This window comes from Ostrinia nubilalis, chromosome 7, assembly GCF_963855985.1.
Source record: "Ostrinia nubilalis chromosome 7, ilOstNubi1.1, whole genome shotgun sequence".
In the NCBI taxonomy this organism is placed as follows: domain Eukaryota; kingdom Metazoa; phylum Arthropoda; class Insecta; order Lepidoptera; family Crambidae; genus Ostrinia; species Ostrinia nubilalis.
Window position 1 is genome coordinate 7,193,938 of NC_087094.1, and position 18,351 is coordinate 7,212,288.

Consider the following 18,351-nt stretch of genomic DNA (forward strand, 5'->3'; position numbering starts at 1 on the left):
ACAGTAATTAAACATACCATGAAAGTTCCCTACCGGCACGTTTTTTTTCTAACTTGACGACGTTTTCCATTCACCTGTGTGCAGCAGCAACTTCCGTAGATTTTTTTGGAGTTATTACTTGTCAAATTACATTTTCATGCAGGCAGAACTGTTACTTAGATATTATAGATTGTAACAAGTCCAAACTTGCACGGAAAGTTAGGTTTGTATTCCAATTTTCCGTATTTCTTTGTGGCAAGTCATTCAAATGGACGAAAACAGGAGCTGGACGGAAAACCGGCACAATTACCCTACTACCGTACTTCAATACCGGACTGTATTCTGAAACCGAGTAAAAGATCTACTTACTCAAAACTATTGTGATTCGTGAACACTCAATCTCTCTACTATTTTTAATTCTGATAGTGACTTTGTTATGTGCCCATGCGTGATAGACATAAATATGGGATTCTGGTTGACACATTTTGGGGTAATGTTTTTAAAGATGTTATGCTCGAATATCTAATGGCACTGCTTTATTGAAAATGTAAAAACTAACTTTGATAGCCTAAGCCTTTGGCTTATTGTTTTTTTTATTGTGTTTAATACTGTATCTCATGTTGATAGCCCAATAAAATAAATAAATAAATGAAGATAAGAAGTCTGGGTAAAACGTTATTCAAATTTATTAAAGCGAGTCATTTCTACTAGTATTTAAGTATCTTAATCTGTAAGTCTAGATATTAGCACGTTACTACCTTGTTTAATATACCACGCAATTTTGTATACCCATTCTTATATGTATCTTATAAGAATGCGTGGTAAATTCAGTGAACTGCTCCTGAATCAAATCTACCTAGTTACTACTGCTTTTTCTATTTATTTATATTAACCGGCAGACAGTGGTGACTGAGTTTGTTGCGGCGCTTCTTCTCAGCACTTGCCAAATGTTGGTCTCGAAGCGCTGGTAGGGTAAAAAGATTATGAGACATGTAGAGGCTCCTTAAGAGCAAAATATTTGACGATTTGTAAGCACTGTTTAATAGTCTATACAAATAAAGAAATTTTGACTTTGACTTTGACGTGATAAAAGTTGACAAACACGATTGTAAGGATCCGATCCGATTTCAGATGATTCCCTTATTTGATGAATTAAAATCGATGCAAAATATTCCAGTCTCTGATAAAATGTATTCAGGATAACACATCGGTAGTAGTAGCTGGCTGTAGTATAATCTTATGACTACCTCACAGTGTATTTGTGCATCGGGGATTCAAACTCACTTAATAAAAGAGATTTACAGTGTCATTATAAATCTATGGGGTCGTAAAATAAAAGAAATGAATTATTTTAATCATGATATATTGCTTATCAATACAGAGTAACAAAGAGTTTGTTTCTTAAATATGAAACTAGATTGATGTATCAAAATGCTAGTAAATGCAACAGACAAGTATAAAACAAGGCATTGCGCTATCACACTAATAATGGACCCAAATTTTTTTTGATAAGCCAATATAAAAGTTTCAGATCTATCAAAACTTATCGAATTGTACAAAATATTTATAACATTATCTTTTTAATAAATCTCATAAATGCTAATTAGGTACTACTAAATTATGCAGCTAATACATTCTCAAAATTTTACTACTATCTTTCTAAATTTAGACGTATTTACATTTTGTTAAGTATCCACAAGCTTCGCTGTGAAAGCGCAAATGTATCAATTGAGCATCATAGTCTACCCTTTCAGTTCATCGGAAGCTCTTCATCAAGTCGGCCTTGACGTAATAATAACACTATAACAATCGACGCATTAAATAACTCACTTACACAAATAGATAATTCTCACACACACACTCACAGCACAGACAGTAACCGATTGATACTTTAATTTAAATAATATAAATATTTCTAGAAATGCATTTCAACTTGGTACGACATGTCGCCCGAACTCTAGGTTCGTCACACGAATTTATAAATTTCCACATGAATAATACAATAAGTACAAACAAAAGACAAACATAACATTTTTCTATAGTTACATACACATAAAATTGTGACATAATTTGTGTTAATATTTTGTGAGATAATTAGAAGCTAGTATCACTAATACGAGGAAAGAGATTCCTTTTTTCTGGAGTTAGTTCATACCAAAGTGTTTTCTTTGATATTATTCCATGGAGCGGACAATAAGTGTCATCCGATCCATGCCGCTTCGTTTCAAGTCAGCGACGCGCACGCTTTAGCACCATCCTGTTTGTTTCATCCCGATACACACTTAATCTCTTCGTGACCTGGGCTGACTTGAAATGAAACTTACAAACAATTACTAAAATATACTCTACGAACTAGAGCTAAACAGTAAAGTCTAACTTACGAACTAAACTTAAGTGATATCCCGTACCATCACCAAAGATTGCACATAATACCCGATACTTTGATTTTTGCAGTCATGCCTAACGCTACTAGGCCAGTGGGCTAATTTCACATTGACTGTTAAAAATTAAGGTATTTTTATGGGAACAAAAGGTGGATAGTTACGTAGTTTAACTTTTAACCGTTCAAAAATATGTCACAGTTTGAAATGCGGAATGTCAACATTTATTGGAAGACAAATTGATTTATTGAATTCCGTGTGCATAGTCACAACAATACCTAAATAAGCACTGGGGTACATTCGATTATTTTGATATGATCTACATTTAAACGGACGGAATAAATTCGTAATTAAGTACCTTTCGTTCCATTTGTTAAATGGATGAATTGACATCGATTACCGCGATTGGTATATCAAAAGTTTCCATAGTCATGCCAATTGGTTTAATTTAATTAAGGTACTTTTAGTTGTGGACAGGCATGGGTAGCTGTCCTAGGAGTTGGTTCGCGAAGGATGCGTTCGTGAATTTGAAGTGCCTCTTGTCGTAGAACTTGAGCAGCGCCGGGGAGTACGGGTGCTGCTTCTTGAGGTGCATGTAGTGCTCTTCGGGCTCCGACGTGGTGTGACCGCACTCCTCACACACGTACATCTGGAAAGATACAACAATAATGTTAATTCGATGGCACTGGGCAGCTGAATTTTACTTTAACCTAGTTAGTTAATTTAGTGTCGCTACAACTCTCACATGTTTTAAAAGTCTTTAGAATTCTGGCTATCCAAGGATTGATGACTTTATTTAAACTCCCTTGCCGTCAAAGCATTTTGTGATAATTTATGCAACTATGATGTTTAAAAAATAAAATTGGATCCTTACCTTTGTCCTTCTCTCCTTGTACGCATAAGTATGTTGAACACCGTGAACCTTCAAACAGTGTGATTCCAAGGAACATCTTTGGGTGAAAGACTTCTCGCAGAGGTTGCATTTGTAGGGCCTGACTCCAGTATGCGTCCTGGTGTGTCGTTTCAAGTCAAATGTGTCGTTGAAACCCTTGCCACAGAACGTGCAAAGGTATCGCTTCACATCCGAGTGGCATTTCATATGCCGGTTTAAAAGCCTCTGTAAACTGAAGTTCTTCGAGCAAATCCTGCAGACAAACTTCGTGGGATCATCCTCACTGACTAAAACTTGTTTGTTTTTCTCCTCTTCCCTCTGCCGTGCGTTGGCTTCAGTTGCCAGCGGATTTTTTACGCCGTGTCCGCCGTTGATAAATTCCAATGGCAGTTCTGCTGGTAGTCCCAACTGTAAAGAAGGAAACAGATCATTAGTGATGTTAATTTTTATCTCAAAAATAATTCATAACTTTAATAAATGACTTGAAAATGAAATTAGACATGTAAACTCATCATTAAATCTATAAGGCTGAGCTTAATGCTGCTAAAGTAATAATAAAGTCATTTAAACAGAAAAAGGGATACAAGAAAGCATAAGTTGATTCAGGCTCAGCGTTACACAATAACGACTTTCATTGTTTAACTTCGATGTCGTCTTTCTGATTCAAATATAATTGAATATTGACGACATTGAAGAAGAAAAACGAATCAAAGCTTCGCCTTAAAATCAAGTAATGCTTACCCTTTGTTGTAAGATTTGGAATTTGCTATCTCCAGAGCCCTTCTTCAAACTTACAGCGGCGGCAGGACTTAATGATGCGTTCTCGATGTGGTTGCTGCCATCCAGAGAGTTGTTTCCGCCGGGTGACGGGAGGGACACGCCCGTCGGCGAGTCCAAGTCCAAGGAGTGGTTGCTTGTAGAGAAAGGAAAGCCAGGCGATAGAATCTGTGGCCTTTGCTGGAACTGGACATGGATTTGCAACTGCTGCATTTGACCTTCGTTGTGTTGTAAAAGCGCTGGGTTAAGCTGCATCAGTAAATCTGGCCGCTCTTTTGAGAAATTATAGGATGGACTTTGTTCTTGGCTGGCGAATGCCAAATAATTAGCCTTTTCATAATACTGTCTACTTAACGATACTTGCTCTGCGAGTGTTGTTTCGATATCCACTTGGTTGTGAACTGAATCAGGCGTTATTGATGATGATTCTCGTAAATCTGAATCGGTTATAGATTCTACGTGATTGTTTAGTAAGCTTGCGAAATCTTCCGTAGAGTCAGATAAATTTCCTAAAATAGTTTCGTTTGCACCGGAGAAGGTTAGTGTTGTTGAAAATTGGTAGTTGTCTATTACGTCATCACCCATGTCAACCACCATAGAATCATCAAAATTACTTCCATAGCTGCCTATTCCTCCTAAGTTTTCTAATTTATTCTCATAATCTATTTCTTCGTCCTTTAGAGCAAGGCCGTAATGGGCATTTTGCATTAAAGAATACTGTTTACTCTGCTCTGTGAAGTTTGTGGCATTTTCATTATTTTCGCAGTCCATATTGAATCCATTGATAATATTAAATTCGTTTGAGAATGTGCTATTGGCGTTAAACGAATTCTGACCTCCCTTAGAGGATGGCCCAAGAGTTTCGTAAAATGGAGGAAGACTGCCTGTTGGTGGGCTGTTGGGTCCGTAATTTGATCTTCCATCACGGCCGTTGCCTCCGCTTCCAGAGCCACCGCCAATAGCACCACCACCTCCTGATGATGGCGCAGTGCTGCCACCACCTGAGCTGAAACTGCCGGAACCCCCACTACTCTGAGATCCGCCATTAGATCCACTGCCACCAGTTGAACGTCCGTGGCCTGCAGCGGCGTTCAATATCCCAGGAACTTTATTCGCTGGACAATTTCTTAGCACAAGAACGGGTCTAGCTAAAATTCCATTAGCAATTTTTGAACTGCTGGTTCTCCTTTGCTCTCTGATTTTCTTTTCTGTTTCTTCATCCTCAGTTTCCCCTCGTTTCTTTGCTATTACATAGTCTATCGGTTGATCTTGTTCAGGTTCGGGCGTAGGAAGAGTTGCTGGTAAACTCACATCAGATATTTCTTTTTTATTATCACGGAATTGTGATTGTGAAGGTGTTCTTTGTATAACTGAAACCTTTTGACACGTTACGTTGTTATCAATTCCTGGGGAAGGCGCAGATTCAGGTGAAGGTGAGTTTCGAGTTGGAAGTACAACCGGTTCACTATCAAGGGAATCTTTCTCTTCCTTGATAAGTGGACGATCTTCAGTTTTTTTCTCTTCTACAACCACAGGCAAGTATTGTTTACGCTCTGCCTGCGTTAGAACATGTCCTCTGTGGCTTCCGTATGGAATGTCTCCTCCAAGAATAGAAGATATGAATCTTCTAGGTTCTTTTGAGCGTTTGTCGTGAGGGCTTCTTCTTTCTCCGAATACATCTCGATCTGGAACCAATAAAATATTTTGTTTAATTTATTGAAAGTAATTTAAAGTAAAGAATAGAGTAAAAATATTTGATGAGTGCCTATAACAACAGTGCCAAGTCAATATTTATTATTTATATAAACTCCCACGAAAAGTCAAAATTCAAAAGATTGTCTTAAACAATAAGTTAGGTGGTTTATGCTATATTTTGTCCTCGACTTATTACTAACGTATTCGTGCGGCGTCGGAGGCATGAAGCCTCGTTGACGTCACTGGTATGTGCCTCCATAACGGTAACACTCGCCTCCGCACACACGCCCACGGTTCAATGTGTGTAGTGTTATTGTAATTGGCGCGACAGCAGCAAAGTGACAAATTCAATCTCGACCTAAATCTGCTAACCATTGATGCCGCAGTTTACTCATTCAGTCACTGTTGAACACTTCCTGCTTGGCGGTAATAATGATTGCCACGCAACTATAGAGCCCAATATCAATGTCAAACTTTTCCATCTAGCTACTACGATATATGCCTAAAATAAGGATAACAAACAAGTGCCCTACGGGATTATGCAATAACGAAACAAGAGTGAATGTAGCGTGAAATTCAAGGAAGACAAAATTATGTTACAAAAAACCCTATTATAGCGAAATGTGCGTAGGTAGTCAGTGAAAGTCCCAAGGTTGGCCCAAACGAGTTCCTTTGCCCTTTCTCGGCTTTTGTTAGGTACCCAAGGACGAGCCTGCATTGTTGGGGCGCTTTTTTGTTCGGTCCCGTAATTGTATGCGACTGCGCAGCGGGCGTGACGGACCGCGGACTCTAATTTTGAATTTCTTCGTCCATAGTGCACCGTTCATTTTTACAAAAAGTACCATTAAGAAACATTTCTAGAGATGTTTATAGCAGCACTTAAAGACTTAAAACTGGCGCATAAAAATTGCATGTTTACTTTGTACGTTTCGAGTTCTCGGAAACTTTTGGCGGACGAGTTTATGGACAGGGTTATGGACCGTCTGAGTCAAGATTTGGAATATTAATATGTAGGTATATTTAGGACACTGAAATGTGGAAACGTCTCTAGACCATTTTTGTGTTTTAAGCCAAACATACACGAGATATTTTAACTACACGGGTCTGCCACTTCATTGTTCAGACAGAAACTGATTAGCATACTGTTATTAATATTTACACGAACATCGATCCCCTGTTTACGGAGGTTCATTGGCAACCCTTGAACCGATAGTTCAAGTGTATTTGTAGCCAAACATCTACAATTTTTGAACTTGTTAAGATTTTTGAGAAAACATATTAATATTAGCTAGAGTCACTACAGTACTTACCATATACTTTTATAATTGGATTGTAATTATGTGGTCATGTTTTGTAAAAACTTCCTATAAAGATAAGCGTACAGAGTAAGTAGGTTCCCATTGTTTTCGCTAAAGGTCGTTTTAACCAGTAGAATTTCATCCAGCAAATTGGATTTATGTAATTGCATATAGAATTTATAAACTGTTAAAGCATATGCTCAATATATTTGTACTACAGGTGTACGTGCTCTGTTCCATAACTACGCTTTTATCTTTCGTATAAAAACTATAATTGCGCAGCTAGGGTACTAAAATTAAATGTTGATTTTATTAGTCGCCAAAGTTTTGATTAATTCTATCTATAAAAGCGTAGTATGTTAGACAACAAATTACCGCTTGAGCACTAGACGTTATTCATAGGGAAGCTGCTGTGTGATTGATTTTTATCTTGTCAAAGCTCTGATTGTTAAATGATTACCTATTCTTAGAGTTCAAACCTGTTTTTCACTTATGACACTTATTACAAAATATCATCATTAAGTAATTAGGTACAAAATTATTTTGTCGCCAAGCAATTAAAACACGATCATTAAAACAACAATATTCGGTCGTTTACGTTATATTTGCAGTAGTATTAAAATAGTGTCGATGAAGTTAAAATATCCGCGAAATGCAGTTGTTAAACGGCGCTGTGTTGACACATGACGAATTAACGGACGAGTTGTTTCGTAAACATTTATTTTTGATAATTAAATATTAATAAAAATTCTGAGTGATTATGCGCATGAAGCGTAAAATGCCACAGGTAGACTTTTTATTCTGTCGGTAACGTCGTTCGTGCCTGACATTTGGAAACCAGACTAAGGTTCATAATTAATATTCCCCGGGCGACAGTGGCGGGCCAACGGCGCACTTAAGAATTCTAATGAGAAATTCGTTCATGGTGCCATTGAGTATCGGAGAACAAGCCAATTTTAACTTATAGCGATTAGTTTAAGTTGCATTTTGCATTAGAAGATTTACTACAATGTTGGAGGCGCCAGCGCTGCAGCGCCAAGAGACAATAGAAAATTTCATCCTAATTTACTTAAAAAAGGGTTGCACCATCTCTTTAACTTTAACAAATGTCAAAAATCTGTCAAACTCCATACAAAATGCACCGGTTATCGTTATAGTTACCGTTAAAGTTAGGTGGTACAACTCAGCCTAACAGTGTATTTACCACTATCAGAGATATTAAAATACTAGTCCACTACGTACCTAGTGTAGACTTCGAGAATAAAAACAAAAATGATGTTTTTGTGCTTAGCACGTGTATTAGTTTGTACCTACGCCTACTACTCGTACATTATTCCATCATCTCCTAGCTACATAACAGTATTTGGGTGTAATTTTTGTTTAAGTTGAAAACGACAAAATATTATGAAGCTTACTTGAATACATGTTTTAGAAAAAAATCATAGGTAAAAAGCTATGTGCAAAACTGTTCAGATGTTGGCGTCTCTACATCGTCTGCCCTTTGACTGAAAATTATGAGTACAGATAGTTTATTAATATAAAACATATTCAAATACTCAGTTATGCCGTTAAGATAAAATAGTCCCCCGTGACAGTTCAACTTCTTAACTTAACATCTAGGCAGACATGATCTAAAATTAATTCTCAAATTAAATTCAAGTTGTTGTCCAACATAACTTTTAGTTGTGAGTTTCGCAAGAATATTCTAAAACCCATTGAGTCCTATTTAAATAGTGCGGTTTTTATTCTAAAACGGTAAGTCAAGGCCCCGTAATTACCACGTCCATATCTACGAGTATTCAGTTGCCGTTTCCTGCCAAGAAACAACCTTGAATGCGAATGCTCATTATTTGGTCATTAACGGCTGCCTTCTTCGCATCACTTTTTGGCAATAATTAGTGAATCTAAAGCGCCGTCAGTCTGCTACAAAGCAATCTTAATGCTATTCTAATAAAACTCGAAATAGCACAACATGTTCGAAGCCTAATTTAGAGTTAGTGTATTCCGCTAAATGCTACAGTTTTGTTTTGCAAAAACATATTGAAATGTATTATGTATACGGTACTCTTCACTATAAGCATATATCTATTCAGTGCTAATACGGAACGAAATGAAGGTCGAAAAATTTTAGCACCAGTTAACTTAATATCACATTTAAAAGTAATCAAATACAATTAATCGATTTGGTAACAACAAGGTAATTATTGAATAACAATTGCCTTGTTGTGTGGGACATTAGTAACATTGGCGCATTCTGCGGCCTGCAAGTAATGCTAGTGTTCCTAGCAATTATCGATACATTAATCACTGGTTAAACGTTATTATAATACGCCAAAATGATTAATTATGGCTTGTCTATCGAACAATGTTACGAATTAGTACGCACATTGCCATGCGCTAAACCTTGCAAGTCACTCTACTCTCGGCTGTTTCAATCTATGCACTATTTCCAGCTAATAATAATAAATAATAATAAATATCTTTGGACAATCTCACACAGCGCCATCTAGCCCCAAAGTAAGCAATTAATATGCTTGTGTTATGGGTGCTAGCTTAACGGATATACTACTTATATACTTTTGTTTTTTTTTAAATTTCATACATATTATACATAGTAACCCAGACCCGTCACAGAAATTAAAATTCATCATTTCAATTTCTGCCCGGCCGGGAATCGAACCCGGGACCTCTCGGCATAGTAGTCCGTTCTGAACCACTACACCAAACGGCCGGCCTAGTTATTACTAGTGTAATATCATAAGAACAAGATCCCATTATACTAAATTATTGCAATGGTTGAGATCATTTGGACTTTTAAATTAAACTTTTTGTTTTTGAAGCAAAATATATCAGATAGACGGCACATATATTATAATGCATAATAAAGAGGCGGCAGTAAAACTGGCCCGAGGCATTAAAAACTAGCATGCTCGGGCGGAGCGGGCTGTCCTTGCCGGGGTTATCGGACGCTGTTAGCATTTAACGCGTTATAAACGTAAGACAGCTATGAAGAACCGCTGCGGACAGAGACCACATAAAATTCCGTTGAAGCCTTTTTTCTGGCGCGAGTACCAACGGCCCGTAGGTACGGGAGCGCGTGCGCCGAGCATCGGTTAAAAGGTCGATCAAGGACAAGTTTTTGTTCATTATTTATCGGTGTCCGGCACTTCGGTCACATCTGGGCTCAATTCGGAACACATGTACTCTCAAACGGTTTCCTGCTACAGACGACGTCAGCTGAAATCTAAGAGCTTTTTTCAATTACGGAAAATGAGTTGCGTTAGTCTGTTACGGAGCAATAGAGGTCAGTAGATCGACAATGCTATTGTTTAGCCGAAAATCCTTTGTTGCAATCACACATTCGTTATCTGGTCGCGAGGTTGAGCCAGTGCCTTCCTACGCCCGCTCCGCCTACCGAATGTAATTGCTTAGCCTTCCGTATTTTCAACGCCCGTGGTGAGCGGCAAAAAACGGTGATTCTAATACGTCGCCTCTGAACGAACGGTCGCAAAAACTGTTCAACGCTTTATTATTATTTTGATCACGACGTGAATCACAACCAGATTTGGCGAGGGTTAATGACCCAAATATGTTTAGCGAAGTGTTCAAGGCTAACACCGACTACTTCGGCAGTTGATAGAAAAAAATCTGTATCTATGAAGGCGATCGGTTGGCTGGTTTTCCTCGGTAAAATATTACTTGAAGCGGAGCTACTTTGGTTTTAGTACCTATTCACTTTTCCGTAAAGGGTTACCGTTATTCAAATTTTTTCGAGGATCATCATTAAGATGTCCGCTCGAGGGCCACATAGCCAGGAAACTTTAATGGGTAAACGCTCTAATCTTTAGAAATATGCGTTACTTGATAAAACACCTTGGAACTTAAGTAGTAAGATTGATATTTGGAATGATCGGAAAATGTGATTTTAATGTTAATCCATAATAATACTGGATTGCTTGTTGTGAGCATATTAATATTGTGGTTGTTGTGAACTGTCAAGATGCTCTAGATTGTGGGCGGGCCGTAGTAAATTGCTCCAAAATAAATTAAATCTTTTATTGCGCATGACACAACAATGGAGGAGATGACCTTACACTCGAGATATGTAAACCTTCGCTAAATATCCGTCTTTTTATGATACATCAAATGGCAAACTAGTTGTGGTCCGCAGTTTTGTATACATGGAGTTCATTATTTTTATGTAATTTTTTATCTCGACGACTGAACCCTTTTCCTTTAAAATTAACAAAAATGAATACATGCGTGCCCGTTTTCTTTGAAAAAACAATGTCAGTGCTTTATATTGATAAAGACAGACTTTCGAACATTACAAAATACCTTAGTTTTAGATGTGAGTTGGTAAGTAGAGAAAATTGACCACGACATTCAAGTTGAACTTGTACTTGAATAATTAATGACAGATGAGATTATCTGTTGTGGGGAATGCTTAGTTCATAAGAAATATTATTTACTCATTATTTTAAAAGCTGACATTTACAAAAGAGATAAGATTTTTCTTCTTTGGTGGTCCTAATGCGTTTCGATAGCAGAGTGTTCCCGTTAATGACTATGCGGGTGTTTTGTATTTATAAAGGGTGTGCCTGTAAGTATAGATTAAAAAAAGGATTGATTCTACGGTTCAAATGAACTCTCCCCAAGAGAAGTTCCTATAGGAAAGTTTTTGCATTTGTAAGTAGACTCAATCATTTTTGTTTGGTCCATACTTATAGATACAACCTGTATATTATTGTCTTCCTAACCGTGACTTACTGTTACATACACGACTTAAATTGTATGTTTAGTAACAGACTGTATATTTACCTTAGAGTATTTGGTCGAATTATTTAAGTTTCAACAGTTGTGACCAACTATGGTATTGCTTTCGTCACGTTTTGTAGCATGTGAAAAAAGGTCTGTTGCCAGGGGATTAAATATTTTATATTTGAACATATTAAATGATTCAAAATCACATGTGTAACGTGTTTTCACAGTTAGTAGTTTGGATCTTCTTAGATTGAATTTTAATCGATCTGTAATCTTTATCAGAGTACGTTTTGTTAAAAGCTAGGACTTCTATTTTAAGACGAACAAGCTTACTTGTTGCAATATTTTTTACACGTGTGCAAAATTTGTACAAGTGCTTATTAGACTATTTACTTAGCTTCTATTTAATTATTAAGTCAATATTTAAATTGCCTGTAAAATTTAATTTTTCTATCACAGTTTTACAAACGCGTTTAAGACTGAGTTGCAACACCTAACTTTGACCGTAACTTTAACTGTAACCGGTGTTTTTTGTATGGTGTTTGACAGATTTTTGATGTTTGTTAAAGTTAAAGTAATATTGTGCAACCCAGCCTATTATTCTTGAAAAGAAACAATCGAATTGGCTGTTAGTGGCCTATTTCCTAGAATGGTTGAATGTGAGTCATTTTCTCAGATTCTGGCAATTGCCATGGGGGTATAACTCAGGGTCATTTTACATTAATTTGTTATGTTTTTTATATTGTGAGAATAGTTATTATTTCTTGTGTTTCATTGTTAGTTGGGCTGTATTTAGTGGTTTTGATCTACGAATGATAGCCATGAATCATTTATAGCTAAAATAAAAAGTCAAAATTGCTTTACATTATCAATAACAAGTCTAGGAGGTATCGTTTGAATTCCTAATCAGAAATACAAAGTGGGCATGTTCAGAAGACTATGTTTGTGTAGTCGCTAAGTGGAGGCATCTTCGTTAGCAAACAAAAAGGCAGATGCATACGTAATTAAAGGCAGGCTGGACCCGCATACTCGTACTCGTATGTTGGCAAAACCGGTGTTCTAGTGTTTTTTATTCCAAAGGACATGTGCGGCCATGCCCGTTCCTAGAACGACTGCTGAGCCATCACGTGCGAGGCATCTTGCTTTTAAGGGCTTGCAAAAAATACGCGAAGTGCGTTGACACTGCTCGCTATGGTTCCATACTTTTAAAAGATATTGTAAATTATATTAAATTTTTAATAACCGTTAGTTAATCGCAAAAAGGCAGAGCCATTTCTAGGATCATAATATTTATAGCATTGTGGGATATTAGTACTTAAATCTGCTCTATTTTACCCGAAAATTATAGTAAATCAAAGTTATTAATACAACAAATGAACAACTTTCATTAAAGCTACATAACATGATATACCTAACATTAGTATAATTTTAATACGAGAATGTAACAGAATAAATGTCAAGCGCATTTAACTTTATTTTCTACAGCCAATTTAAATAGGGATCATGTTTTGATGCAACAGCGGATCCCTAAAACAAATAAGACGAGATCCCAATAACCGTAACCATAGGTTAAGTGGCATAGGATGTTAACACAAGTCAATTTCCTTCACACGGACGCTCATGCAAATTGAGCAATTGTTCACTTTTGCGTAACTGCGGTACAAATATTAGTTTATGGCACGTAAAATGCCATGTAACTGTTCTACTTTCAATTCGACCTTGAGAACCAGGAAATATATAGGTAATAAAACTGTTTTTAAACTATAATCTAACTGTCATTATCGCAAATTTAGTGCAAAGCAGTTAGCTGCATCAAACATAAAAAATGATTTACAAATCACAGATACCTAAGTCAACAATTGTATCAATGAAAATCAAGATGGACCGATTTTCCGCAAATTCATAACGGCATTGAGGGCGTTTGTCGTCGCATATGCGCATATCATCATCGTTGAATTTCAAAGTTTTAGATTTACTGTGTTCATCGCTGTAAATATTCAATGCACGCTGTTGAATGAAGGTCTCTGTATGTTGCCATTCCGCGTTAGGTAAACTAAAGACCGGCACTAATTATCCAAATCAATGACAAAATGCTATTAAATATTTGCTATCTCTTGTTAAAGCCACAAATGTTATCGTTTTCCTGATGACCGAGTTAGTAAAAGATCGACCAATAAACACCTATTCAGCATTTGAAACAGTACAACAATCACCGGACTGTATTCCGAGAAAAGATTTACCGGAGGTATTCACATCTTAATCTGTTTTTTTGTGATCGCCTTAAAAAGGTAGTTGAGCACAATGGCGGCACACAATGGGCCACATGGTGGAATACGTTTCTTCTTTTTGGGCTATTCATAAAGATGCAGATTTTTACTGTTCGCAATTAGAAACACGCGATAAGGTTTGCCGGATCATTTCTCCATTCATGCTGAATCTGTATACCTACAACTGTTGAATGTAGTTCGTATGAACACGCAGATGGACTGATATGAAGTGAATAAGCTTTAAATACACATTTTGCAATAAAGAGATGCAACCAGAGATAGCTGAGGCACTGAGGTGCATGAGGTAAACGCTGGAATATTTAACTCGATATTAAATAAATGGATCTGTCATACTTGTCATATTGTGCTTGTCATAAGACAAACTCCCAGGGCCCTTGGCCTTAATGTGCGTGTCAACAGTCCGCGCTCATGTTGTTGATCAATATTCCGCCTACTTGCGCCTGAGTTTAATTTTATATCAGTTCTAGATAAGATTTGTCTATTTTTTGACTTCGTTATCGGTTTTCCACGTCTGCGGTTGCGCATTAAGGAGATGTATCATTTACTAAAATTATATTAAGAACTTTTTGCTATCAATAATTTTTATGGTTTGCAAAATCCACGAGGTACTATAAATGTGGTAAGATTTTATGCCATGATTGCTTATTACCGCCAAAAAAATTAAAATCTGTAAATAAATCAAAATCCCAAGTCGTAATTTACGTTAAGTGCTCAAATAAGGAACACCAATTTAAATCGGTATTTGAGCGCAGTGATAAATGAAAAGTACCAGTATCGTTTAAATTACAAGACCTAAAAAGGTTACAGTTATCGCGATACAAAATATCAAAATTAATTGAAACATGATGAATGGTTTCTGTGAACTTTAATTCCGTTTAGTAGACCTTCATCTGTCTTGCCTAATTCACTTAACGTCTGGATTAAAGGGTCTTTAGAATTTTCAAATAACGTATTCTTTTTTCGTTATTCAAATTAAGAAGAATAATTAACTTGTCGTTTCGGTAAAGGTTTTTGATGACAAAATGACAAATGAAGGTCGCTGTATTTTTACAGTTTTTACGATGAAATATTTGGATCGTATAGTTTAAAGTAGATACTAATGTCTATTGTATTTAAATATATTTTTAAATGTAATTTTACAAAATCGAAACATCGTAGATTCAGCTGTGAATGTGATAACAGAGTGGGCGTAAGCATCCCGTTGATGTCTTTTGTACTATGAACGAAATTACATTCTATTTGGTTTTAATTTTCACATAATTAAGGGTTATTTTACAAAAACTCGTTATCAATTAGTTAAAAAGAAATGCGGCGAGCGTTTTAAGAAATATGACCCCATTTTAATTTTCCCCTAAGCCCTCATTTTATGCACATTGCCTTTTATAAGGGACACAGGTCGTGTCCTTCGTACTGCGCCCTTTACCGTACAGGTGTGGGAGCACCTGTAATTGCGCACTTTATCTATTTTTGTGCCCTTTAGAAAACTGAAATAAGGCATGGACACCATATGTAGGACAATTTACGTTGGTAATAACTTTAAAATACATTTGCAATTCAACATAATTATGAGACCTTAATTTTGTTTCGGTAGGGTTTTATTATGTTATTTGTGGTCCTAATGCAGTTTTATTGTTTGCATGTAAATGGTCGGTGTGCTATAAAATAAAGTTTGAACTACATAAGTATTTGAAGTAATTTTTTTTGTTCTACAAAGGTCGTCTTAAATTCATACTCAAACGACATATTATCGTCTGCTGTACAGCTGGGGTCATCCAAATTTTAAAAACAAATGAATGAATGCGGCGTTGAATAACCGGTGTGACATGGCGAGCGAACTCTATGCAAATACAGGCCACGCATACAGCGTACATGTTAATTATATTGAAATGACAGTGGAGATTGCGGTGACTAACCTAAATACAAAGCGGCGTCGATGGCAGCGCCGGATGTCGCGCCATTGTGCTGCAACCATTGACACCTCGTGCCTACATCATCCGGTCAATTCCAGTCTCGTGGTCGGCCTATTAGCGTGTCGAACGGTCACCGTTTTGGCTGTGAACCGCGAAGGTGTGTAGGTTCAGAACCATCCAGAGTGACTCGGAAATCGATCTTGGACTAAAATAGGCCATATTGACGCCCAATGCACTCATTGCTTTAGGGTTCTTTCTTTTTGGATATTAGTCAAAAGTCAATCCAAAAGTGACTACGTTTTGCAAGATATCTTGTCTTTTCCTTCATTCTCATTCTTCCCCATCATTTAATCTTAGAGAGCAAAAAAAAGTCCACTGCCTTAATTTAACTCTATCCTCTTGCCGTCTCATAGATAAAATGGAGCCTCCATTTTACAACAGTTAGTCACTCCGACAGGCACAAAGTCATATCCTTGGAATAGCTATTCCTATTCGAGTCACAGATGCCTTTGCTGATAATATCGGTCGCATACAAAAAGGTTTTGGGCATACCTACTCAACTTGTCATTTTATCCTTCACAAAAAAGTGAGATATAGCTAAAATAACACGGAGCCAACTTTTTAGCATGTACACGAGAACAAACATTTCGTAGAATTATAAAAACATCACAGTTAGATCAGTGATTCACACTTAGTGACTACCTACATAGAACCGTTAAAATGAGCCGCTGGTCAACTCCGGCTAATGATTGTTTACATTGATTCCAAAATTTTTTATAATGACAACTTTGAAACAAAAAATGTAAGCAGTAAAAATACAACGCTATCTCATTTGTTGCTATTTAAAACCAAAAACCTACAGCGTAAATAAAAATAAATGTAAAAGTATACGAAGAAAAAGCAAAGGCTCCAACAAAAGCAACAAATGAAGGATTAGGATCACGCAAGTCACACAAATGCTCTCAGGTAGGCGTTTCCTAGCAGACCGAAACCAAGAACAGGATTTTATCCAAGTGCGATCAACTTTTTTGGAATGGCAAGTGGCCGTTATGGTGGCATTGATAAAAAATAAAACTAGCGTTACACTTGGATCGCCAATGTGGGAGCTATAAATAATGTAATGCATGAATGATCCGCAGTAATGATATCGAATAAGGAAAGTGAAGAAACAGGTGAAGATGCTATGAGATACACCGACGATTCAAATTCTTAAGATAAAATTAACGAATGTGAAGATGATGGATTAAGAAAAAAGATATAAATGTGTGTTGTATGGACAAATAAGCAATTGAAAAATGACCAAGAGCATCAGACACAAAATGTTGAGATGAATGGGGCCATTATGAGGGTACAAAGATGAAACTGAGATGACTTACCGGCGCATTCTTTATCCTTCTTGGAGAGAAGGGGTATGGGCCCGTCATCTAATGGAGATCCAGGGCACAAAGTGTCAGCCTTGCTGGCGAGCAACTCCTGACCCTCCTGGAGACCCAACTGCTGCTCATGCAGCCGTTTCTTTATAAGGAAAATCTTCGGCATCTTGTCGCGTTAAATGTACACTGCACTCGATCCTGTTCGTATCTGTCACTGTCTTTAAAATTCACAAGTCAGCATCGTATCATCACACTGCACGGTAGGATTCCTCGCGTTGTTTATTTTGTGCGGAGCAGCTAGCGGCACATGCAGTACCGTTGGCCGCTGCGAAAGGACTGAGAGCTAGTGTGCGGTGCCTCGACACCGTTGCCCGAACAGGTCCGCCCCCGCCCGCGCCGGCGCCGCCCGCCCGGTGCGCCCGCGCACACCAGCGCGTCCCGGCCCGCGACCACTTACACAACCACACATTCCTGTATTACCAGTAAAAGTGCTGCATCGTGTATAGGTGTCCAGACTCATCATTCAACAATACCTCTTTTATTTAGCTTCATTTAACGCGGTCTAAACTTTTCACAACAAGCGGCTCATTAAGGCTTGTTTTTGATTTCTGATTTTAATATTCTGTTTTTTTTATTTTAATAATACCTGGAAATATAAATTAGATGCTAATATTATGAGTAATAACAAATCTTCTGTCTTTTACAATAAAATGTGTAATTATGTAAATCAATATCCACTTCATTTACATAATAATAAAGCTATTAGGTTTACAAATTTTTAATCAAGACCTACCTCAAAATACTTGAATTTACTTTTTTTCTAGAATTCATTATTTTTTTCCGTTATCTTTGCTAAAACTCATCAACAAGGCTATTTCCACTCATGTATTTTGTAATTAAGTACATATTATTATATATATTTAATTTCACCAATACATTTCTTTTATTTAAAATTACTTACATTTTATTTAAACCTATTTCTGTTATATACCGT

At 37.0% G+C, this 18,351-nt stretch overlaps 1 protein-coding gene across 2 annotated transcripts; it reads right to left on the bottom strand.

Moving 5' to 3' along the window:
• Positions 1 to 1,325: 1,325 nt before the first annotated feature.
• Positions 1,326 to 17,709, bottom strand: LOC135073158 (transcriptional regulator ovo). Of its 2 annotated transcripts, none has more exons than XM_063967205.1 (4): positions 17,361 to 17,709; positions 4,048 to 5,714; positions 3,235 to 3,660; positions 1,326 to 3,009 (listed from the first exon to the last, which is right to left on the bottom strand). In XM_063967205.1, the coding sequence occupies exons 1-4, from the start codon at positions 17,521 to 17,523 to the stop codon at positions 2,824 to 2,826; spliced, it is 2,442 nt and encodes an 813-aa protein (XP_063823275.1). In that variant the 5' UTR covers positions 17,524 to 17,709; the 3' UTR covers positions 1,326 to 2,823. The 2 variants fall into 2 exon arrangements, with proteins under 2 accessions (XP_063823275.1, XP_063823274.1); XM_063967204.1 differs by having other exon boundaries at positions 3,994 to 5,714.
• Positions 17,710 to 18,351: the final 642 nt, after the last annotated feature.

What these genes read in the sequence shown, in the direction of transcription:
- LOC135073158 (XM_063967204.1), bottom strand. Translation starts at nt 17,523, where the DNA reads ATGCCGAAGATTTTCCTTATAAAGAAACGGCTGCATGAGCAGCAGTTG. An exon ending in GAAGGATAAAGAATGCGCCG is followed by an intron (nt 5,715 to 17,360) that starts GTAAGTCATCTC and finishes TATTGGTTCCAG; the next exon opens with ATCGAGATGTATTCGGAGAA. An exon ending in ACAAGGAGAGAAGGACAAAG is followed by an intron (nt 3,010 to 3,234) that starts GTAAGGATCCAA and finishes GTATCTTTCCAG; the next exon opens with ATGTACGTGTGTGAGGAGTG.